A 26,437-nucleotide genomic window follows, 5' to 3' on the forward strand; every position below is an offset into this window, starting at 1 on the left:
AGCGGCAGAAAGGCAGAAATAATATTATTGTTATTTATTTTCTGTGTTTATGTGGCCTTCATTAGTTTCTCCATGCATAGTTGTAATATTAAATGAATGTGGTATACTGAAAAAAAAAAAGACTTGAAATGGTCCATGAGGTAAAATGAAATGCTACAAATGTTTGGTTTGTAAAAGCACTGAGCCATGGTTATGACTTATTACTGTAGCCATCAGCTCTCCAACTTTTTCAAATAACTTTATGAATAACTTGGTTGACAATTCGTTAAAAAATCAGTATGTTTATAACATTTTCAGAAACATCGATCTATGATGAATAATCCGATTTAGACCATTGCCGTAATTTTTCATATGAAGGTGCTGTTATTGGTGATGTTGCATCTTATTTTGATCTAACTGGCAGTGGGTTTGATGTTTCATCTGCTTAAACTGTAATAAAATTGAAACTTTGCATATCCGAATCAGACTATTTCATTTTTGTGTCAGTTGTTAATGTCTATTTTATACAACCCCCTTTAAAATGGAAAATTGTTTGGAATTCCTCAGATGGTTCGTGTAGTTATTAACTGAATGGATAAGATCTTAATAATTGATGACTTCATTATGGGTAATTTTTAGGATTCCTTTTTTTTTCGAAATTAATGATTTCAGAATTTTTTTAGTTCTTGTAATTCCTTCCCTTAACAGAGGAAGGAATTACATTAGAATATTACATTACATCAGATTTTCTCATCCATGTTTTAGATGGGCTTTTGGAAGTGCTACCTTGGAATGAACTGTATGCCAGTGCATGTAGAATGAACACATACCTTAGAATGAAACCATAGAATTTCCTTGGAATGAACCACATGCTAATGCATGTGGTTCATTCCAAGGAAATTCTATGCACTTCATCTGACTGCTATAATGCTTCCTGAACAACCATTACCCAGAACATTGGACAAGTTGTGGTCACAATGCTCAAGTGAAATGGCTTGCAAGGTCACCAGATCTGAATCTCATCAGTGTTTATCTGTGGAGTCATATCAAATGCATAATTTGCATCACTGAAATAAACACTCATCAGGAACTTTGGCATTGTGTTCAGGATGCCATTGATGCTACCAGAAATATGCCACACATTCTGGAGCACATATTAGCATTGCTTATATGATGTGCAAATACATGTATTTCTGAAAATGGCAGTCATATTTGACATTTTATTTTGAATAATAATTGCATTATTACACAATGTAAGTTTTTGCTAGGTTGTTATCATTCAATGGCTAGCAATGGGTACACCTAGGATGGTGATAGGGCTGACTGAAAGAGACTGACCCATTGGCAAGTGCAGTGAAAGTTCCCAAACCACAAGCTGTACTGGGACTGTGGTATAATAACAGACAAGATGATCTCACACAACAGACCGGACATAACCCTAATCAGTAAGAGGGAAGCCACCCACCCGATCGGCATAACAGTGCCAAACACCAACAACCTCCAGTAAACCTAGAGGAAAAGATCAGGAAGTACACAGACATAAGACAGGAAGTCAAAGAGATGTGGCGTATGGAACAAGTAATGACCATACCAATTACTGTATCAACCACTGGCATGATATCAAATCCCCTACACCAGTGGTCTCAAACTCAAATTGCATGCAGGCCGAATGCACGATCTGAAAGCAGCTGACGGGCCGGAATTTTTTTTAACAAAATGAGAGTGAATATATATATATATATATATATATATATATTGCACCGTACTTACCCCTAATGTATGGATACCACCCCTTTATAACCTGGTGTTACGCATGACGTGTGTGTGTGGTGTGTTGCATGTAAGTTTACAATAAGTTTGGAAATTTTACTTTTAAAATTTAATTTGCTTTGAACATGGTTTAATTGAAAATTTATTTCAATAATGTTCAATTGTATTTTTTACAATGTTTTTCTTTCTCAAACTTATATTTTTCTCCTTCTCTCCCTGGCTAAAATTATGAGACTCTTTCTTTCGGTTAAATTTTCTTTTCTATTTTCTTTAGATGCCCAATCACTTACTAAATATTTATCAAAACATACATAAACAATAATAATAATAATAACGCAAAGGAAAAAATTCAAATTTATATTTATTTTCTATCTGAAATCTAAAGGTTGGTACCTGCAAGAAATTTCTGTTGGTTACACTATGTAATTCAAACATATTGACAGCTAAATATTAAATTTTCAGACTAACATTTATTTCAAATAATTCTAATATGTTGAATTAACCACTAAATAACTTACTTTTAACTTAAACTAAAAATAAACAAATCATGAAAACTTGAGAATAAATAATGACAACCTATTCTCTTTCTTTTATTTATTAAATTTTTTTTTCGACACATACAGAAAAAATACATATGTTTTTATGTAAATAATTATAAACTTCTTTATTTCTTACTAAAACTTGACACTTGATGGCGTTTCGATTCTGATAAAGTTTGTAGCCTTGGAGAAAAATTACTAGAAACTATCTTCATCATGGATTGTAAGTGCCCATCAGTCAATCGGGTTCTTTTCTTAGATTTATTAATTTTCAACTGCGAAAAAAACTGTTCACAAGCATACAGTGACAAAGACAGAGCCCCAACCTATTCATTCTATCTCTTTTTCCTTCAATGGAAACACACATAAGCTCAGTCCATATCTCTATGTCTCTAAAACTATAAGCACCGTATTTACAACAAATACATAATTGAAATGTATTCGCGGGCCGTGTAAAATTGTTTCGGGGACCGGATGCGGCCCGCAGGCTGCTAGTTTGAGACCTACACACCAACAACCTCCAGTAAACCTAGAGGAAAAGATCAGGAAGTACACAGACCTAAGACAGGAAGTCAAAGAGATGTGGCATATGGAACAAGTAATGACCATACCAATTACTGTATCAACCACTGGCATGATATCAAATACCCTACACAATAGCCTAGTAGCAATAGGCATCCCAGAGAACACCTACAAGGAACTCCAAAAAGTCACAAACTGAATTCCAGTTGGATTGTCAGAGTTCATCTATCAACATTAACAGCCAGACATAACCATCCTATGCTTTGGTACCAGTACCCTTCACGGGGTGGAATCCGCCCCCCCCCCCCAAAGTCAGAAGAAATAATATAATAATAATATACAAATACTGTACTTAACCGGTTGCAAACTGAAATTTGCTAAATTTAAACTTGTTCAGGATAAACAAATCTTTATAAATCAGTTACATCAAGTTAGTTACACTCAAGTCTCCCATTCATCCAAAAAAATAAAACAAAACAAAATAATTGGAAAGTGAAAAAATTATTCAATCCATAAATACCAATTAAATTCAAAAGAATAAAATTAAATTCAAATTTTATTTTCTTATTCAAATTTCAAACTCGCATTAAATACAAAATATTTTCTTAAGTAAGATTTCACTTGAAAATAAGAACAAGTGTTTCCATTTAAAAATCAACATTAACTCTTTTATTAATAAAATGCAGTGGATTCCCGGTTTACGATTGGTTGACAATACGATCAAATCAATTTACGACGGACTCTCCATAATAAAATACCATTCACTATATGATACCTATTAAGTGCCGGTCATTTTGATCATGTTTGCAAATTGAATTTTAATTCTAATAAGCAAAAATAGGTGGAGTATTATAAAAGTGAAGATCACAAATTTACACTTTATTACATTACCAATTAACAAAATTAAATGATATGTGAAAATCTGAAGAATATTTTCCACAGGATAGCAAAATAAAAATAAATTTATGCTTATATACTAGTATGTATATACTAACCAGTTGATATTTCTGTTCACTGACATTTTTTGGAGTGGGGAGTTGTAAAATGAAAAAAAAAAAAAAAGATAAGCAATCAATAACAAAGGACATGGCAAGCACAAATTGTAGCTAACACAATATGTTCATGTGAGATATGGAGTAACAAGTTTACAAAGCTTAAAAATAGGAATGAAGAGAAGATTCTAAAAATTTATTTGTGTTTTTTATATGATTGAAGATTTCATGGAAGGGGAAACATATTTCACAGTAATAACTGAAAATTGCCCAGAATTCCAGCTATCAGTATTATCACAAATGCAATAAGATTGAGTTTACTACCTGTTTACAATAGACTGCACTAACAGAAAAGCCCAATAAATTGGAAACTGCAAATTGTTTTTATTGTTTTATGGTTGTGACCATCGGAAATGTGCTTCAGAAAAATATCACAAAGGCATTCAAAATTGATTCTTAACCAAACATATGATAATGATGAAAGTGTAGTGCATTTTAATGATTTGAATTGGTTTTTTGAAATTAAAGCAGCTGATTCCACTAACTAATAAGTAGGTGCCGGTTAACATGATAACATAAGTGATCGTGTTAACCAGCACCTACTTATTTCACTTTACGATGGGATGGGTTTACGACTGTCTCTGACCGGACCACATGGTCCTTCCTCTCAGCCAATAGCAGCGTTTGTAAATGTGTTGTCCACATGTTTTGTTTTTGCATCCTTTAGTTGAAGTGATCTGTTGTGTTGTGCTTTAATCAATATATTAGTTTTAATCAATTCATTATAAAAATCACCTTTTAGAGATAAATAGCTTAGTTATATAGCGAAAATTTCAACTTCTGAGGCCTTGGAACGAATTACCAAAAAACAATGTGTTATTGGATTCACCTTACAATATTTTAATGATACGATGGTGTCTCTGGAATGGATTAATATTGTAAAGTGTTTGTCCATATCTATTTACTGATAACAAATTATGTATTCACTGTTCTCGGGATGCCTGAAATTAGAGTTGACAGATTTCTGAATTTTAAAATGAAGCTTTAACATTGCTAAAATTTTTTTATGAACAATTTGCATTTCATTTTTTTATCTCTTTAAAGGGTTCTGCATTTCAATAATGCCAACATTCTAACATACATTAGTGCATTTGAATCAGTTTTATAAGTGGTTAAAACAAACCAAGGTTTATATAATGAGTATCTAAGTATAAGAATTGCCAACTCATGAAGAATCTCATATATTGTGAAATCCTCCACAAATTGTCTATCCCTATATTTCAATAAGTAACATAGAGAAGTCTATTGTTGCTTATTGTTATCAGTCATAACTGAGTTGTTCGCTCTCACACATTGTTACCTGATGTTAATGCACTCATCAATGAGGAATCAATTATCTCAAACTGTGCCATCTGTAAGTAGCGGTACCTTAACTGAGAATAAGTAATAAGAGAATCCTCTATTTGGGAAGTGTTATTTATTCGAAGTATAAGAGATGGGCAGCTCACAAAGGATTTCACAATGTGAGTTGTGTAATGATGCTCCTTTTACAAACTTAAGTTTGTTTTTATTTCAGCTATCTGCAGACTGATGAAAATGCACTAATTTGTAGGTTAGTTTGAAATATTCATAGTTTGAGAATTCATAGTCGTAGAATTCTGTGAGTTTGATTATACACGTCTTGATGTTTCTCACACTAATTAAATAAGTCACAACTGGGTCGTCATCAACATCTTATCAGTGGATGGGTATATACCTAAGTTAAGATGGGTAGCATTAGCATTAGTAGAGGCATTTGATGCAACAAAGCAAGCTTATGCAGCATCAGCCAAAAAAAAAAAAAAAAAACCACTTCCACTTAACCCCTCTGTGCATTCGAAATACCTGCCCAGCTGAGCCTATCAACTTCCACAACAAGGGATGGAAGTCTGTTCCACCAACCAACTACCTGCTGGCTAAAGACAAATTTCCGGACATCTATCCTACATCTGTCTTTCCTCAATTTGAATTTATGCCCTCTCAGGTGATTATTCTGAGCAAGAGGCAGAATCCCATCAGCATTGAGCATGCTCAAACCATTCAAGGCTTTATACACCTCTATCAGATCACTTCGCGGGTGCCTAGTCTCCAGACACTGTAATTTGCAAAACTTAAGCTTTTCTTCGTAAGAGCACCCCTTTGTTCCATTCACTAATCTTGCTGCCCTTCTCTGTACTCGTTCCAGCATCTCGACGCCCTTCTTGAAATGGGGCCTCCAGACCTGTATAAAGTACTCTAGGTGCGGTCTGACCATTGCCTTATACAAGGGAATAATCACCTCCTTATCCCTGCTAGAAAAATTCCTATATATCATTAACAATACACCATGAGCTACTCTTGCAGCCCATCTGCACTGCTCAGAGAACTTCATATCTGTTTGCACAAGAATCCCCAGGTCCCTTTCATTCTCTACCACTAAGTGTAGTACCACAGAGTTGATACGTTGCTCTGGGGTTACTGTTTCCCATAGGTAGTACTTTCATTTGTCAATGTTAAACTTCATTTGCCACCTCTCAGCCCATCTGCTCAACCTTTCCAGATCCTGTTGCAGCAGCATAGTGTCAGTAATGTCCTTGACAACCCTGTCAACCTTCATATCGTCTGCAAACTTGGACATTAAGCTTGATATACCATTATCAATATCATTTATAAATACAGAAAACAATAATGGACCCAACTGAACCCTGAGGGACTCCACTGATAACATTAGTCCCCGATGAGCAGTGTCCATTGATTACCAATCTCTGTCTTCTCCCACTCAACCACCCCTTTATCCATAGCAGCAATTTGCGTCCAATGCCACACTGCTCCAATTTGTGCAGCAGTCTTCCATGTGCAACAGTATCAAAAGCCTTTTCTAAGATCCAAGTATATAATATCAAAGTTACTCCCTGCATCCAGTTCTTTTGTGACTGCATCATATTATCCAATCAGATTGGTCAGGCAAGACTTCCCCTTAACAAAACCATGCTGTGTCCGAGCTATAACTGAAGTCTTGTCTAGATGATCCTGCAGTGCTTCTTTAACCAGTACCTCCATTAAATTTCCTGGAACAGAAGTTAAACTCACTGGTCTATAATTACTTGTGTCAGCCCTTGATCCTCCTTTGTGAATTGGGGTCATATTTGCACATCTCCAGTCTGTGGGTACCTCCCCTGAGTCCAAGGAAGCTCTCATAATTATGGCTAAGGGTTTGCTTACTTCCTTTGCTGCCTCCTTTAATATAACTGGATAGATCCCATCCACCCCAGGTGCCTTTCTTGTCTTTATCTTCAACAATTTCTCCTCCCCTTTACTCTCAGTTATTTCAAGATTCTCTAGCTTACTGCCAGAGTTGAATACACCTCTGGCATTCCCCTCACTGAATAACTCCTCATGGGTGAATGTCGATGCAAAATATTCATTTAGTTTGTTAGCTACCTGAGCAGGATCATCTACAGTTGACCCATCGATATCAGGTGGACCAATCTGATTCATCCCCTTCCTTCTAGAGTTTATATAAGTAAAGAACTCTGCTGTTTTTCTTCGCATCCCTTGCCAAAGATTTCTCGTAATCTGCCTTTGCCTGCCTAACCTCCTTTGTAACTTGGTTACAGATCAACTTGTATCTATTATAGGCTTCTGTGTCACACGTTAATTTGTATGTATCCCATGCATTTTTATTCTCTGCCATATGTCTCATTAGTTCATCTGACATCCATTTAGGCCTAAACCTTGAACAATATTTCTTAGTTGGTAAATAACGCCTAGTAGCTTCCAAGATAAGTTCTTTGAATGCTTCCCATTTTGAATTTGATGTTGGTAACATCATCAGTTGATCCCACTGTATAGAATTTAAATACTGTCTCAGACCATCATAGTCGCCTTTACGAAAGCAATTACCCTTCCCTTTACCCCTAATGGTAGTTACCTCTTTGAGTAAATCCCTCTTCAGCACACTGTGATCACTGCCACCTAGTGGTTCTTAACCTGCAGATTCCTAATGCATGAAGAATCACTACTGATAATCAAATCAAAAGTATTACTCCCTCTAGTTGCCTCCCGAACATGCTGATGTAGAAAACAATCATCCAATAAATCCACAAAAGCCTTGCTAGTGTGAGTGACCAGCCCCCAAATTCCAGTCAATATCTGGGAAATTAAAATCCCCCATTATAAGACTCTCTGATTTACTGGCCTACTCTATTTCCCTGTACAGTTTCTTATTATACTCATTAGAGTCATTAGGCCTATAGCACACTCCTACTCTCAATTTTGATCTCCCAATGCTTATGTCACACCAAACTGACTCGACACTGCACTGTCCAGCGATTTTTGACTGGCTTCACTTCCTTGGATTTTATGTGTTTCTTAACTAATAACATAAGCCCTCCTCCCTTCCTATCCTGTCTATCTTTTCTGTAGACATTGTACTCCCCAAATTGCAGTTCTGCAGTCCTGCATTCCTTATATCTGTGTGACATCACATCTCTGATATCCCAATAATATCTGCCTTTGATGTTTTGAGCAATACCTCAAATTCATCAAATTTATTTACTAAACTCCTAGCATTGGTGTACACCAAGTATACATGCACCTGTTTCTATTCTTAGCTACCCTAATGCAACCCACGTGTTTACTTGTACTGCAATGACTCCCAGCAGTCTTTGAAATATCCTGCTTCTTGTTTTTCAGGCTTCTGTTCATTCCAATAGAAGCAGTGCAAGAATCTCTTTCACCTCTGCCAGTGGCTACTGTTAATCTATTTGTCTTTGTCTTCCCCCAAGCTAGCAGTTTTCTGGCCCACCTAACACTGCCTCAATTGCATCAGCAAATATTCTTGCACCCTTTCTATTTAAGTGTATCCCATCCCTGTAGAAGCAGTCTCTCCTGTTAACAAGTACAGTCCAGGCTGAAAAAAATTCTACCCCTTGAGTCTTGCACAGTCTTTCCAGGGCCGAATTGATTGACAAAGCTCTCAACATATACTCCCTCCTATCGTGTCTGGGCAGAATTGCAGACACTTTCAAATTCAACCCTAATTCACTGCTTTTTTTCAACAGTGACCTGTACTTGTTAAGTAATTCTGCCGGTGTCCTACTCTTGATATCATTAGTGCCAACGTGTACAACTATATCACCTTTTATGCCCTTAAAAGATGATATCCGCTCTACAACGTCATCAACCTTTGCCCCTTGCATGCATACATACCTGGTCCTGTTCCACCTATCCTTTTTACAAAGCATGTTCCCTGTTTCCCTGACAATAGAGTCACCAACAACTACAGTTCCTGTGGGACCAGCGCATTCTGCCTTGGGGGTTGCCGCTGTGTTGGGTGATGACCAAGTGCAAGCTCTGGCATTGATGTGGGCAGCTGATAGCTTGATGGGCCTCTCAATTCAGTTCCTTTGAGGGCATCCACCCTGTCCTTCAAGCTCTCATATAGGCCCATAACAATGCTGAGTTGTTGCCTGATTTCGATACACTCCTTGCATGCACACACACACAAAGACATCCCCCATGGCAATATCATGTCACGTACCCGATTGCTCCACAAACATCATGCAAGCAGTGCATTTTAAAAGGCTGTGATTCAGAAGGCAACTGCCCCCCTCAATTCTCCTCTGAGCCATAGCACTTCCATTAGCTTGAGCCTTTTGCTTTGCTGCTCTGGTCTGAGTCATGATTTCTATTAATTTCAATAAAATTTCAATTTCAGTTCAAAATTATAACCCTAAACTTGTATCCCAACACAGTTATAACGGTATATATATTTTTCAGTGTCAAGTATTAATTATCTACGAGTTCCCTTTATATAACTTCCGTATCAGTTATGTATTAATTAATTATGTTATGTTTGTAATCTATGTCATTATATGTCTTTAGTTAAAAGTGCAATTTAATTGACAATGAAGTTCAACAAGTTTAATAGATTCTACCGATCAACTGATAATATTATAACCTATACTATACTAACACTATCTAGTTCGGTATGTAACGTATCGTATGACAAAGGTGGGAAATTTACGAATCGTAAATCTACGGACACTTAAGTATTAATTAACTTTCAAATCTCGCTGTCTCAATTCAGAATAACTAATGATCCTTACTAGGTCTATAAGCTACTTACATAAAATAATTTGATGTAAAAAATATTTAATAAAGCGTCTAAATATGGCTAAAAAACTTCTCGTTCAGCGGAGTTACAACTGGTAACACATGGATTTAATACCCTTACCAATACTTTTATGCAATTACAAGGCCGAGTAAAGAGTAAATACACCAGATTAATCAGAAAATCACAAAATAATGCTATACTACTAAATTTAAATCAAAAGTTTTAGAAAAACAATAATTTCAAATCAAAAAATAAGAAAAATCCACTTAGCGGCTTTGAACACGTCTGACTCCTACTATATACCTACTCACCCACCAATAAGATATTGTTTCTCTTAGGTATGATTCAAGCAGCACCTTGAAGAAAGCAGATTAGGTTGAGTTTCTTTTGGAACTTTTTCCATTCAGTAAAGCTGATTTATTTACTTCTTTGGATTGATTTATTGCTGGCAGTACAAGCTTGTATGTGGGACTGCTAAATACCATTGGACATAATAGTTTTTTCTTTCTTTCTTTCTTTCTTTCTCCTTATGTTTTTGAACTTTTCTTTCATCATGGATATTTACTTTGTTTGAGAAGGGATACGCAAGTTTCAGTTAAAGTGTGATTATGCTCCAATACAAATTATTGATGCTGTGGCTAACTGAGTAAACACAAAAAACACATGAAATTAATAATATAGTTTATTAGGCTGCTTGCCTAAATTACTATACATTAAGACCTTAATGTATAGTAATTTAGGCAAACAGCCTAATAAACTATATCATTAATTTCACGTGGTATAAGAATGGTATTAATATAATAATAACCTTAGGCATTTAGCCAAATCTTGTAATATTAGAGGAGTTATCTCCCAGGGCCATATAGCAAATGAAAGCAGTACACAGCCCACATCTTGCTCAGGTTCATACTTGTAATACAGTACATTTTCTTTGATCAACTGGTATTTCCTTGCTGGCTTCTGATGTATTATCCTGGCAACCTGGTCATGTCTATGATTTTGCTCCATCTGGGGTGATCATTCCGTATCCTGTTGTGATACATTGGATTGTTTTTGAGGCCAGGTGGCATCATCAACAGGTGTCATCTGTCATTCTGGGTTCCTTGGAGATGTATTTTTTATAGTTCCTTGTGTTGATTACCTGGTCTTGGATGGCAAGACTGAATCCTTCAGTCTCAGGGAAGAGTGTCCCTCTTAGGAGTCATGCATTAGAAGCCATTTTATCTATGTGGGCTTCATGAAGTGTCTGCCATGGAGTGTTTTTGCCCATCTTTCTCTCTTTGTTTCTTCTATCTGGGCGGGAGGGGTCTCCTCACTTTGATTGAGTGGGGTATGATGTTTGTCTATCTTGCTTATGGACTGGTAGATTAGGTATTAGGTATGTTGAGGGTCTGACGTCACTTGGGATTTCTCCCATCTCCACGTATGTTCTCTGTATTGTACAAGTCAGAGATTTAAATGTGTGTGGGGTATGTACTATGTAGTATGTTGTGCCCATTGTTCATCCAGCCTGTTAGCCGCCGGGTCCCTAGTGATACCCGACATTGCCAATACCAGCCATGGGGAGGCTGGCCGGATGTTATCAATATTGGTAGTTCTCAATCACTTTCTTCTGTTGCTTGATTGTCTGCCAACTCCCTTCCTTCTTTCCGAGCTATGGTCAGAGTCACAGCAGCTGACTCTGTGTGGTTTTGGCAGCTCTTGGTCATCATTGTCCTTGTTTTTCTCATGATCTCCTCCAGCTCAATGTTAGTCTATTCTCTTATCCCAAAGGAGTATGTTAGCATTGGGACTGCATAGGTGTTTATGGCTTTAACCATGTTTCCTCTGTTCAGCTTTGCTTTGAGCAGGCATCTGAGTCTCTGTTGGTATTTTTCAGTCAGAGAGGTCTTCATCTCCTTGTGTTCTAATTGCGGAGTCTGCATCATCTCCAGATATTTGTAGGTCTCTTCCCCATCATGGCTTTAATTCTCTTTACCATTCTGAAGCTGGTTGTTTTGGCTGTATAATTAACCCTGATGCAATCCATGCAATTATTTTAGGAAGGATGTAGATTTGCTTGAGCATGTACAGAGAAGGGCAAAAAAGATTGGTGAGGGAATGAAGGACTCCTTTTACCAAGAGAGCCTTAAGTTCTGCCAATTGCAGCGGATGGAGACTAGGCACCTGCGAGGTGATCTGATTGAGGTGTATAAGGCCATAAATTCAAATTGAGGAAAGACAGTTGAAGAATATATGTGCAGAAATTTGCCTTTAGCCAGCAGGTGGTTAATCGCTGGAACAAACTTTCATCTGTTGTTGTGGAAGTTGATAGCTTAAATAAATTCAAGGAGGAACTGGACAAACATTTAGAGGGAATGGTTGTGTAATTTTTTTTTTTTTTTTTTTTTTGGCTGATGCTACATAAGATCATATGCTTGCTTTCTTGCATCACATGCCTCTATTACTGTCTTCCATTTGTTCATTCAAAATTCTATCCCGATGTCATTTCTGAATTCTTTGGCATTCTGCAGCAGCTATTGGAGTTGATTCTTAGTGGCCCTGTAGTGTTTGATGTACATCAGTTGGGAGAGAGTGTACAGGTTATTTCTTCCTTCTTTGAAGTTATATCTATACTTGCTGTTGCATAGCATTGTGGATAGCAGGTTGTGTCCTAGACAGAACCACAGTGGGCTCTGGACATCTACCCGAAATATTTTTTTCCTGATGTGGTCGGGCTGGTTGCGATTCGCTTGATTTTGATGGTGGTACTCCATTTTTCCATGGGTGCTTCTAGGGACTTTGTCATTGTCGAAATGACTTTGTAGATCTTCACCATCTCTGTTAGCCAGCTATGACATGTGGAGTCGAAGGCCTTGCAGTAGTCGATGTAGGCCTCTACTTCAGTATAGCATGGATCTTTGTAGGGTCCATTCCCTTGAATTCTGTTTAGGGCTTTCTTCTACTTATCTTCTGATCTGGTTATCATGATCCCATTTGTTCCCACTTCAACTGCTCTGGATTGTAGTTCTTCTTGCGCTTCCTCCTCTGGTTCGATGTTCTCCATATTGTTTCTTTGTAGTTGGTCGCTCATATCCTGCTTGATTTTTTCCAAGATTAGGGAGCAATCAGGTTCATGATGATGGTGCTGTTTGTTGTTTGGTGACCTGGGGTGCTCTTACAAAGAAAGGCTTAAGTTTTGCAAATTACAGTGTCTGGAGACTAGGCACCAGCGAGGTGATCTGATAGAGGTGTATAAAGCCTTGAATGGTTTAAGCATGCTCATGGGATTGGTTGCCTTGAATGGTTTAAGCATGCTGATGGGATTCTTCCTCTAGCTCAGAAAAATCACCTGAGAGGGCATAAATTCAAATTGAGGAAAGACAGATGTAGGATAGACGTGCGGAAATTTGCCTTTAGCCAGCGGGTGGTTGGTTGGTGGAACAGACTTCCATCCCTTGTGGTGGAGGTTGATAGCCTAAATAAGTTTAAGGCTCAGCTGGACAGGTATTTTGAACGAACAGAGGGGTGAAGTGGAAGTGGGTTTTTTTTTTTTTTTTTTTTTTTTTTTGGCTGATGCTGCATAAGCTTGCTTTCTTGCATCAAATGCCTCTACTAATGCTAAAATGCTAATGCTAAAAGACAGTTGGGAATTTTTCCAATCATTTGGTATGTAGTCTCATCCTGTACATTGTTATATCGGTCCCTAGCTTGGTTACTTCATAGTATGTTTTTGCATAATTAGATAGTATGAATCAGAGCTGTACTACTCAATATGTTCTACGTTGATAATAATATTAGTAAAAATAATAAGAGGAGTTTACCTCAATATAGTGCGTAGAACACTTCCGTATGATACCCTCCAGAAATTAAAACGGAAAAAAACGAAAACTTACCGGTACATTAGAGTAAAATATAAATAATTAAATAATCAATTTAACACAATTCAAATCAATTTAAAACAATTAAAAATCAAATTAACGCACTTAAAAAATCTAACGAAAATATTCAAAACGATTTTCCTTCCTGAAGCTGACAATGCTTTTCGACCGTATGTCGTGATCACAGGAATGAAAATTACCGAAGCAGGTTAAATCTGAACTTAAATAGAGATTATTTGTCTTCACGCATGCGCGTAAAGGTCCACGCATCGGAGATCAAATATGGCCGCCGAACATTAACAGAATTTTCGTGTAATTTAATTTCAACGATTTCTGCAATTAATAGTCGCGTATAGTTACGTTGAACGTTAAGTATTTTGGCTTCGTTAAATAAAAAAGTATGTTTTTCGTTAATGGCATGAAAGGCTAATCCTGACGCTGTTGAACGAGAAGCACGAACTGAGGCTTCGTGTTGATTTACACGAATATTAAGAGAAAACCGGGTCGAACCCTGATAAGACGAGTCGCAATCACCGCAAGAAATGTTGTATACCAGATCGTTAATTTGTGTTGCGAACGCTGAAAGAACCGAGTGATTGTTCAGTGTAGTGTGTAACTTCCGTATTGGCCTAGCTACAATTGCTTCCTAACCTGAGAAAGGTATTTTTGTGTATTCGAATATCGAGATTTTAAGGTACTGTCATGTGTATTCAATTTAGGAAGTCGCGTTTCTTTTATGTTATTCACTATTTGGTTAACTTGTTGAATAAATACATCTTTTTGTGGAACATTACGAAGTCCAAATTCAATATCAATTACGCATTGTTTTTTAGGCAGTTTTCGAGGTGGTAAATTATAATTTAGTCCTTTGGATAAAAGCGAAATCTGGTCCTGTGATAGTGTACACGAAAATCTCGCCTTAAAATCTCGATATTCGAATAAACAAAAATACCTTTCTCAGGTTAGGAAGCTTCGCGATAAATTAAAAAATTATCTACATCCGAACGATTGGTCTGTACTGAAGACCTCCATAGATTTGCGACGGGAAGCACAGGCCTCAGAAATAAAAAAAACAGACACGTTAATAAGTTGCAAACATTATCAGATAGGTCAAGACTCCTTCATGCGAATTCTAACACATTGTCGCGGGCTTGCGACCAAGTTCATACGAGTTGTGTGACATCCCCCCCACAGACACAACGTGTTACCACAGAATATGTCAGCTGGTTCACGAACACTCCCTCACCAATTATCCAACGAACCGACATATCAACAGGTTACAAATCTTTCCTTGTGTACACTATCACAGGACCAGATTTCGCTTTTATCCAAAGGACTAAATTATAATTTACCACCTCAAAAACTGCCTAAAAGCAATGCGTAATTGATATTGAATTTGGACTTCGTAATGTTCCACAAAAAGATGTATTTATTCAACAAGTTAACCAAGTAGTGAATAACATAAAAGAAACGCGACTTCCTAAATTGAATACACATGACGGTTCAGCTTTATGAGAACTTCGGGGAAATAAGGACATTATTATACAGAGGGCAGATAAAGGAGATACAGTGGTAATACTAGATAAACATGATTATATTAATAAGTTAGATTCAGTTGTGTCAGATACCTCCACTTATCGTGAAGTAGACCCGGTACTATTTACCAATTTGGTCAATCAATACAATAAAACGTTAACCACGTATTGAAAAAACGACTACATTACTATGGTTCAGTTAAAAGAATTGAAGTCCAGAACATACAATATTCTTGCATTTTTCGGTCAGGTAAAATTACACAAGACTGGGTTTCCTATTCGACCTATTGTTTCCTGCAGGAACTCGGCATTTTCATCCTTAGCCACACATGTATATAACATTATAAAACCCTTTAGACAGGTAATACAGTTTGGGATTAAGAACTACGATACATTATTTAATAAGCTTAAAGACTGTAGACTCGGCGACAATGACAATTTATTCTCACTAGATGTTACCTCATTATATACGAATGTAAACGTTGAATACACATTAGATATTATTTGGGATATGTTAAATAAAAACTCTACACAGATTAATTATACGAAGCTACCTATTAAGGAAATTTTTCATTTAATTAAACTGTTAGTTGAGGCTAACTACATCACCTTTCGAGACAAGGTATACAAACAAATTTTTGGATTACCAATGGGTTTGAGTCTGAGTGGCTTAATGTCAGAGATCTATCTCTCAACGATTGAGCAGATACATTTGACACCTTTTCGATACCCGTATCACATACTATGGGAGGTATTTAGATGATGTTCTAGTTATTACCGATAATAATACTATCCAGGACATTTTACATTCGTTTAATAATATTCATTCTAGACTCAAAATTTACATTGGAAAGGGAGGATATGGATACTAAGTCATTAAACTTTCTAAATTTCACGCTTACCCGGGACTCGAATAAAATACAATTTAGCATCTATCGAAAACCTACAAACACTGGTATGCTTCTACATTATAATAGCTATTACCCGTTCACCTACAAAAGATTGATTATCTTTAATCAATTTCTTAATGCCTATAAATATTCAACGACGGAATCTGCTTTGGACTCAGAAATACAAATATTAACTAGCAGATTCTTAAACAGGGGTTATTCCATTACCACAATAAACCGAATTAGGGTACAAGCTAAGGATAGGATACAAAATACTACACCAATCAACAATAGTAATATCAAAAAAATACTTTATTTCGGTCCCATATGTTGAACAGTGGCACAAACAGCTTAACAGATTCTTGAAAGATACCGAATTTAAAATTGTAGCTAGGCCAATACGGAAGTTACACACTATACTGAACAATCGCTCGGTTCTTTCAGCGTTCGCAACACAAATTAACAATCTGGTATACAACATTTCTTGCGGTGATTGCGACTCGTCTTATCAGGGTTCGACCCGGTTTTCTCTTACTATTTGTGTAAATCAACATGAAGCCTCAGTTCGTGCTTCTAGTTCAACAGCGCAGAATTAGCCTTTCATGCCATTAACGAAAAACATACTTTTTTATTTAACGAAGCCAAAATACTTAACGTTCAACGTAACTATACACGACTATTAATTGCAGAAACCGTTGAAATTAAATTACACGAAAATTCTGTTAATGTTCGGCGGCCATATTTGATCTCCGATGCTGCGCGCAGACAAATAATCTCTATTTAAGTTCAGGTTTAACCCGATTCGGTAATTTTCATTCCTGTGATCACGACATACGGTCGAAAAGCGTTGTCAGCTTCAGGAAGGAAAATCGTTTTGAATATTTTCGTTAGATTTTTTAATTGCGTTAATTTGATTTTTTTATTGTTTTAAATTGATTTGAATTGTGTTAAATTGATTATTTAATTATTTATATTTTACTCTAATGTACCGGTAAGTTTTTGTTTTTTTCCGTTTTAATTTCTGGAGGGTATCATACGGAAGTGTTCTACGCACTATATTGAGGTAAACTCCTGTTATTATTTTTACTAGTTTTTGCATAATGAACGTATTCATTTCGATGCTCCACTTCACACACTGGCTTTTCTTCCTTCTGGGTGCAGTCGCACAGGAAACACTTCCAATTGTGGGGCTGGATGGTCTTGCCTTTCCCTTGTGATAGCCATACAGGGACAGCACTACTTGCTCCATTGTCTTCCTTGGGAGAGACTGTCTCTGACTTTTTGAACTGACCCAATCTGCCCAAGTAGTAGTAGAGGTATGGGATGCAAGAAAGCAAGCTTATGTAGCATCAGCCAAAAAAAAATCACTTCACACATTGATTCCTTCTAAAAGTTTGTCTAGTTCCTCATTGAATTTATTTAAGCTATCAACTTCCACAATGGCAGATGGAAGTTTATTCCAGCAACCAACTACCCGTTGGCTAAAGGCAAATTTCCACACATCTGTCGTATAACTGTCTTTCCTCAATTTGAATCTATGCCTCCTTGGGTTCTTAATCTGAGCAAGCGGAAGTATCCCATCAGCATTGAGCCTGCTCAAACCATTCAAGGCCTTATACATCTCAATCAGATCACCTCGCAGGTGCCTAGTCTCCAGATGCTGCAACTCGCAGAACTTAAGCCTCTCTATGTTGGTAAGAGCACCCTTTCGCTCCCCTCACCAATCTTGTTGCCCTTCTCTGTACTTGCTCATGCAATTCTACATCCTTCCTAAAATAAGGCCTCCAAACCTGTATGCAGTACTCAAGGCATGGCCTGACCATTGCCTTATATAAAGGGATAATCGCTTCCTTTTTTCCTACTAGCAAAATTCCTGTATGTCATTGATCGTATCCCATGACCTGCTCTTTTACTGTTTACTGTCATTAACAACCCTGCCAAATTTTGTATCATCTGCATACACGTGGACATTAAGCATTTTCATTGATAAATATACAAAACAACAGTGGGCCCAACACTGAACTCTGGGGACCCAGAGTACAGTGGGCCCAACACTGAACTCTGGGGACTCCACTAATAACATTAGTCCATGATGCAGTGTGTTTAATGCAGTGTGTTTAATATTTCAGCTTCTCATCTTCATCCAGCTATGGAGATGGACCTGTTTAGCTTTGGCCTTTGCCTCCAATGGTGGGTGGTAGTTTTTGGGAGTGACACCAGATGGCAGCACTCTACCTTAGTCATCACTTCGACCTTGGGAGAGGTAGATCTGATGAAGTGACTCATGATTTTTTTTCTTTTTATTTTTCCATAACATAATTTTTAGTGCCACACTCAATGCAGTTTGCACATTACTTCTCTTTGACATCATACATCTATGGATGTTGACCTGGTTGCTTCGGTTGTGTCCAGTGGTGGCATTAATTTTTGAGAGTGACACCATATGATGCCACTATCTGCCTCAGCTGTCTCTTTTACCTCATCCTGTGACAGATACTGGTTGTTGTTGTTGTTATTTTGGAGCATTAGCAACTAAGGCCATATTGCTCCGGGAATATGCAGTGGTCATTCCCTGACCTTTCCGCGTCCTCCGTATTTGGTGGTGACGGGCTCGAACCCCGGTCTAATCAAGAAGCGTGTGCTACGCACTGCTGCTCCTTCCCACCTGGCTACGGAGGCGCCTAACAGATACTGGTACCAGGTGCATGGAGTGGTTGTTATGTCCAATTACTATACTGTTGAAGAACTCTCTGACTATCCTATGGGTGTTCAGGATTGTGGCTTTCTGGAGTTCCCTGTAAGTGTTCTCTGTGAGGCCTGTTGCTGCTAAGTTCTTATGGAGGCTCTTTGGTGCCATGCCAGTGGTTGACACGGTAATTGGGATGATCGTTACTTGTTCCATATGTCACATTTCTTTGACTTCTTACCTTAGGACCGTGTACTTCCTGATCTTTTCCTTATATGGTTTTTGGAGGTTGCTGGCATTGGACACTACTGTGTTGATTAGGTAGGTAGCCATTTCCTTCTTGTCAATTAGATTAGTGTTATGTCTGGTCTGTTGTGAAGGATTGTCTTGTCCATTATTTATTATTATTATTATTATTATTGAGATTTTATAATTTAATTTTACAGGGATTAGCTGAACAATTTTCAAGCTTTCAGAAGCTATTTGACAAATTTCTTAAGGAAAAGTGTCATCCTCTTGATTGGAATAATATACAACCTTTACCAAAAGAATTTGTAAGTATGGGTTTAAAAATAATTCACAAGCAAAGTGTATTTTTCTGAAACAACATAAAGTTTTCTCTTCATATAATTTGCAGAAAAAAGTGAGTTGTATAGTTAAGTAAGTGAAATTATTGAATTAACACCACCTAAATGTGTGAGAGAGAACTTGTTCAATGTGCATAATTTTCAGGATGTTGAAAAAAAATCCAACATTCCAAAAATTAGTATGTAATGGTTCAAACTTAAAAGTTTGGAATTCATTGCTAAAAGAGAACACCTACTTTTGTGCTGAGCTGTAAATCAGAACAAATCTTAAAATTTTGTCAAAGGTTTATTCATGTACATAAACTAACATCAAACACAAACAAAAAACAAATAAAACTGTGTCAGATCTATAAAAAAATGCCAAGCATCACAGCAAAGCATTCAGGTCAGTGTGCCAGCTGAGTAGTTGTTAATTTCATGTGCCTTTAGATTTATAGCACTCATTGGTTGACCGCTTGTATCCGTTATGGCACTTGGTGTATTTGAACTTGGTGTATTTGAACATATTTCTCTGTTGTGACACACAAAACTACTTTAAGCATATATGCATTGAGGCAGCAAACATGTTAAATGATCTTAGTCTTCACTTGTTTGGTCTATGCCAATCAAAAACAAAACTGCATGTGGCACATAGAGTTTTGTTCTTTCTGTTTGAGTAGCAGTGTCTTCATATTTTCTGTGAGTGTTTTTCCTCTCCCAGTGTATTGCGTGTTAGGCATTTATATCGGAATTAAATAAAATTTTCCATTTTTAATTCAAAAATTCTTTAAATATAAGTAAGAGCTGCATTACAGTATTTATTACTATTAGTATATTAGTGCCAAATGATGCAAGGATGCATGCTTATATAGCATCAGACAAAAAAAAAAAAAAAAGAAAGAAAACTACCACCTCACCTGTCCATTCCGTTTAATAATTAATTATTAATAAGTGTTAGGTGGATTGAAAAACTGCTAGCTTTGGGGGATACACTGACTAATAGATTAACAGTAGCTGTTGGCAAAGGTGAAAGTGATTCTTGCACTGCTTCTATTGGAATGAGCAGCAGCCTGGAAAACAAGATGCAGGGGAATTTAGAGACTGCTGGGAGTCGTTGCGGTACAAGGAAACACATGGGTTGTGTTAGGGTAGCTAAGAATAGGAACAGGTGCAGGTATACTTGCGTGTACACCAATGCTAGGAGTTTGGTTAATATATTTGATGAATTTGAGGTGTTGATCAAAACATCAAAGGCAGAGTTGGGATATCAGAGATGTGATGTCACACAGATATAAGGAATGCAGCACTGGAATTTGGGCAGTACAATGTGTACAGGAAGGATAGACAGGATAGGAAGGGAGGAGGGGTTATGCTATTAGTTAAGAAAAACATAAAATCCAAGGAAGTGCAGCTAGTCGACATCGCTGGACAGTGCAGTGTCTATTGTTTGGTGGGACCAAGCACTGAAAAATCAAAATTGAGAGTAGGAGTGTGATATAGGCCTAATGACTCTGATGAGTATAATAAAAAACTGTACAGGGAAATAGAGTGGGCCAGTAAATCAGAGAGTCTTCAAATGGGAGATTTTAATTTCCCAGATATTGACTGGAATTTGTGGGTTGGTCACTCACACGCTAGCAAGGCTTTTGTGGATTTATTGGATGATTGTTTTCTATAGCATGTTCGGGAGTCAACTACTGGGAGTAATACTTTTGATTTGATTATCAGTAGTGATTCTTCATGCATTAAGAATCTGCAGATAAAGGAACCACTAGGTGGCAGTGATCACAGTGTGCTGAAGTGGGATTTACTCAAAGAGGTAACTACCATCAAGGGTAAAGGGAAGGGTTTTTGCTTTCGTAAAAGTAACTACGGAGGTCTGAGACAGTATTTAAATTCTACAAGGTGGAACCAACTGATGATGTTACCAACAGCAAATTCAAAATGGGAAGCATTCAAGGAACTAATCTTGGAAGCTACCAGGCTTTACATACCAACCAAGAAATATTGTTCAAGATTCAGGCCTAAATGGTTGTCAGATGAACTAATGAGACATATGGCAGAGAAGAAAAATGCATGGGATACATACAAATTAATGGGTGATATGGAAGCCTATGACAGATACAAGTTGATCTGTAACCAAGTTACAAAGGAGGTTAGGAAGGCGAAGGCAGATTACGAGAAATCTTTCGCAAAAGATGTAAAGAAAAACGGCAAAGAGTTCTTTACGTATGTAAACTCTAGAAAGAAGGGGATGAATCAGATTGGTCCACTTGATATCAGTGGTTCAACTGTTGATGATCCTGCTCAGGTGGTTAACAAACTAAACGAGTATTTTGCATCTACATTCACACATGGAGTTATTCAGGGAGGGGAAATGCCAGAGGTGAACTAAACTCTGGCAGTGAGCTAGATGGTTTTGTAATAACTCAGAGGAAAGTGGAGGAGAAATTGTTGAGGATAAATAAAAAAGGCACCCAGGTTGGATGGGATCTATCTAGTTATATTAAAGGAGGCAGCAAAAGAAGTAAGCAAACCCTTAGCCATAATCATGAGAGCATCCTTGGACTCTGGGGAGGTACCCATGGACTGGAGATATGCAAATGTGACCCCAATTCACAAAGGAGGATCAAAGGGCAATACAAGTAATTATAGACTTGTTAGTTTAACTTCTATTCCAGGGAAATTAATGGAGGCACGCACTGTTTAAAGAAGCACTGCAGGATCATCTAGACAAGACTTCAGTTATAGCTTGGACACAGCATGGGTTTGTTAAGGAGAAGTCTTGTCTGACCAATTTGATTGGATACTATGATGTGGTCACAAAGAAATTGGATGCAGGGAATAACTTTGATATCATATATTTGGATCTTAGAAAGGCTTTTGATTCTGTTGCACATGGGGAAGACTGCTGAACAAATTGGAGCAGTGTAGCATTGGAGGCAAATTGCTGCTATGGATAAAGGGATAGTTGAGTGGGAGAAGACAGAGAGTGGTAATCAATGGACACTGCTCTTCGTGGACTAATGTTATTAGTGGAGTCCTTCAGGGTTCGGAAATGGTGTTGGGTCCATTGTTGTTTTCTGTATTTATAAATGATATTGATGATGGTATATCAGGCTTAATGTACAAGTTTGCAGACAATACGAAGGTTTGCAGGATTGTTAATGACACTAATGACTGTATGCTGCTGCTGCTGCTGCAACAGGATCTAGAAAAGTTGAGCAGATGGGCTGAGAGGTGGCAAATGAAGTTTAACATTGACAAATGTAAAGTACTACATATGGGAAGCAGTAACCACAGAGTAACATATCAACTCTGTGGTACTACACTGACAGTGGTAGAGAATGAAAAGGATCTGGGGGTAATTGTGCAGGCAGATATGAAGTTTTCTGAGTAGTGCAGACAGTCTGCAAGAGTAGCTCGTGGTGTTTTGTCAAAGATATACAGGAATTTTTTTATAGCAGGGATAAGGAGGTGATTATCCTTTTGTATAAGGCGATGGTCAGGCCACACCTTGAGTACTGTATACAGGTCTGGAGGCCTCATATTAAGAAAGATGTAGAGCTGTTCGAATGAGTACAGAGAAGGGCAGCAAGATTAGTGAATGGAACAAAGGGTTGCTCTTACGAAGAAAGGTAAGTTTTGCAGATTACAGTGTTTGGAGACTTAGCACCTGCAGGGTGATCTGATTGAGCATGCTCAATGCTGATGGAATTCTTCCTTTCTCAGAATAATCACCTGAGAGGGCATAAATTCAACTTGAGGAAAGACAGTTGTAGGATAGATGTGCAGAAGGTTGCCTTTAGCCAGCGGGTAGTTGATTGGTGGAACAGACTTTTATTATTATTATTATTATTGTTAGCCATGTGGTGCAAGGAAGCCTGAGGCTTATGCTGCACCAGCCAAAAGAAAAAAAAAAAAATTCTGAATTACCCCAAGAGAGAAAACAAGAGTCAGAAGTAGAATGGAATCACCAAGAAAGAGAAGAATGATGATATTCAGCTCAGGACCCTGGGTGTGCCAAGCCCATACTCACCAGATGTGAGCCCCTGGGGTTCCATCTTTTTTTGTGGAACTTGATAGCCTAAATAAATTTAAGGCTGAGCTGTACAGGTATTTGGAAAGAACAGAGGGGTGAAATCAGAGTGGTTTTTTTTTTTTTTTTTTTTTTTTGGCTGATGCTACCTATGCTTGCTTTTTTGCATCATATGCCTCTACTAATACTAATTTATTTAATTTGTTCTTAAATTTATTCAGACTACCGACCTCAACAACACCAGATGGAAATTTCTTCCAACAGTCAATCACTCTCTAGTTAAAAAAGCAAATGTGCATACATCAAACCTACAACTATCCTTTTTTCAATTTAAATTCATGTCCTCTTAAGTGTGTTATCCAAGAATGAGTAAGGATGCCATCAGCATTTAGTTTAATCAACCTGTTCCAAGTCTTAAACACCAAAGTATGATCTCCTTACAGGTGCTAAGTTTTCAGATATAATTTGTGCAGCTGAAGTCATCATATTTTCTCATCTCTGCATCCATTCCAACAGATCCATATTCTTTCGAAAGTGGGGCATCGAGATCTGCATTAGTATAATCATTGTCTCATATAACAAATAAATTGCCTCCTTGTCTCTGCTGCCAAAATTCCTTTATTACTGCAGAACTCCATGATATGTACTTACAGCCTCTCTACGCTGCTTAGAAAACTTCATGTCAGACTGTACAGTTACTTCTTCATATTTTTCATTCTAGACTACCTTGAGTAGTACAACCTAATTGCATATTATTCTGGAATTACTGCTTCCCATATACAGTGTCTTTCATTTTCGAATGTTTTCCTTAATTGACACTTCCCAGCCCACATGGCTGTTTCTAGATTTTGTTTCAGCATCATTGTTATTAAACTGCTAACATTTTTATCATATACAAACTCTGATATTAAATTTGATGTAATCAGTATTGTCAATAAATACTGAAAATAATAAAGGGGGCCCAGGGTGCCAAGCGATTTGTGACGGAGCGATTTCTCTGTACCTTCACTGTGATTTTCAAAAAGATGAATTCTAGTTCTCTTTTACGTTCTTCTTCTTAAATCCTTTTATTTAATAGCAGCTCTTTCATCAAAAGTACTGATCAAGAGCAAGAAAGGAAAGTAACCTTTCTTTTTTTCATATTTAATAGACTGACTCCTACTAATTTCACTTGGTCACACCAGGCACTGCTCCTGCCTCCCCGTGGTGGGGACAGTAACCTTGGCAGGAAAGTTCATCTGCCAGGGCTAAAAGGAGCCAACATGGAACACAATATGTTTCCATCTTTAGAGCCGACAAGCTGTTGGCCAGAGACAGAAAATGATCCTGTTGCAATAGCATACTGTCTTTACTGTCGCTGACAACCATTCCAACCTTTGTATCATCTGCAAACTTAGGCATTTAGCCTGACATACCTTCATCAATATTATTGATAAATACACAAAACAACAATGGGCCCAGCACCGAAACCTTGGGTGTTGCACTAATAGCATTAGTCCATGTAGAACAGTGTCCATTTATTAACACTCTCTGCCATCGCTCACTCAATCATCCTTTTATCCATTGCAGCAACTTAGCCTTAAAGCCATACCACTCTAATTTCTACAGCAGTCTTCCATGTGCAAAAGTATCAAAAGCTTTCCAAAATCCAAGTATATGATATCAATATCATAATTTTTTGTATCCAGTTCCTTTGTGACCATATCATAGTATCCAATCAAATTTGTCAGACAAGACTTCCCCTTAACAGACCCATGCTGTGTCCGAACTAATACTGCACTCTTGTCTAGGTGATCCTGTATCACTTCATTAACTAGTGACTCTGTTATTTTCCCCGGAACAGAAGTTAAACTAATAGGTCTATAATTATTTGTGTCACCCTTTGAACCTGCTTTGTGAATTGGGGATACATTTGCACATCTCCACTCCACGAGGACTTCCTCTGAATCTAAGGATGCTCTCATAATTATGGCAAAGGGTTTGCTTACTTCCCTCGCTGCCTCCTTCAATATAACTGGATAGATTCCATCTGCCCCAGGTTCGTTTTTTTATGTTTAACTTCAACGATTTCTCCTCCACTTTGCTCTCTGTTATTTCAAAATCATTTAGCTCCCTTTTAGAGTTGTTTAGTAAACTTCTGTCCCCCCCTTCCGTACAGAGTTCCTCATATGTGAATGTAGATGAAAATACCTATTCAGTTTGTCAGCTATCTGGACAAGATTATCAACAGTCAAACCACCAACATCAAGTGGACCAATCTGATTTATCCCCTTCCTTCTAGAGTTTACATAAGTAAAGAAGTCTATCTTGTTTTTCTTTGCATCCTTTGCCAGGGATTTCTCGTAATCAGCCTTTGCTTGCCTAACCTGCATTGTGACTTGATTACAGACTAGCTTATATCTGCCATGGGCTTTGGTGTCACCTGCTAATTTATATGCATCCCACGCATTTTTCTTCTCTGCCACGTGCCTCATTATTTCATCTGACATCCATTTAGGCCTAAATCTTGAACAGTATTTCTTAGTTGGTGTGAAAAGCCTAGTAGTTTCCAAGATTAATTCCCTGAATGCCTCCCATTTAGAATTCACGGTTTTTAACATCATTAGTTAATCCCACTGTATGGAATTCAAAGACTGCCTGAGACCACTGCAGTCACCTTTACGAAAACAAAAACCTTTCTCTTTACCCTCGATGGTAGTTACATCTTTAAGTAAATCCCACATCAGTACACTGATCACTGTCACCTAGTGGTTCCTTTATCTGCGAATTCTTAATGCATGAATAACCACTGCTGATAATCAGATCAAGAAACTTCCTTTGGTTGCCCCTTGAACATGTTGCTGTAGAAAACAGTCCTTGAATAAATCCACAAAACTCTTGCTAGTGTGCAAGTGACCAACCCACAAGTTCTAGTCAATATCTG

General features: G+C 37.5%; 1 protein-coding gene across 1 annotated transcript in view; it reads left to right on the top strand.

The window, feature by feature from the left end:
* Positions 1-26,437, top strand: part of LOC150088446 (UTP--glucose-1-phosphate uridylyltransferase-like) — a 225,451-nt gene that overhangs the window by 35,882 nt on the left and 163,132 nt on the right. The window contains exon 3 of the mRNA XM_090370162.1: positions 19,356-19,463. Within this exon, the coding sequence (XP_090226288.1) occupies positions 19,356-19,463 (108 nt within the window). The remainder of the gene's footprint in view (positions 1-19,355; positions 19,464-26,437) is intronic.

Source organism: Mastigoproctus giganteus, chromosome 3, assembly GCF_048544385.1.
Source record: "Mastigoproctus giganteus isolate SK-2022 chromosome 3, ASM4854438v1, whole genome shotgun sequence".
NCBI lineage: Eukaryota > Metazoa > Arthropoda > Arachnida > Uropygi > Thelyphonidae > Mastigoproctus > Mastigoproctus giganteus.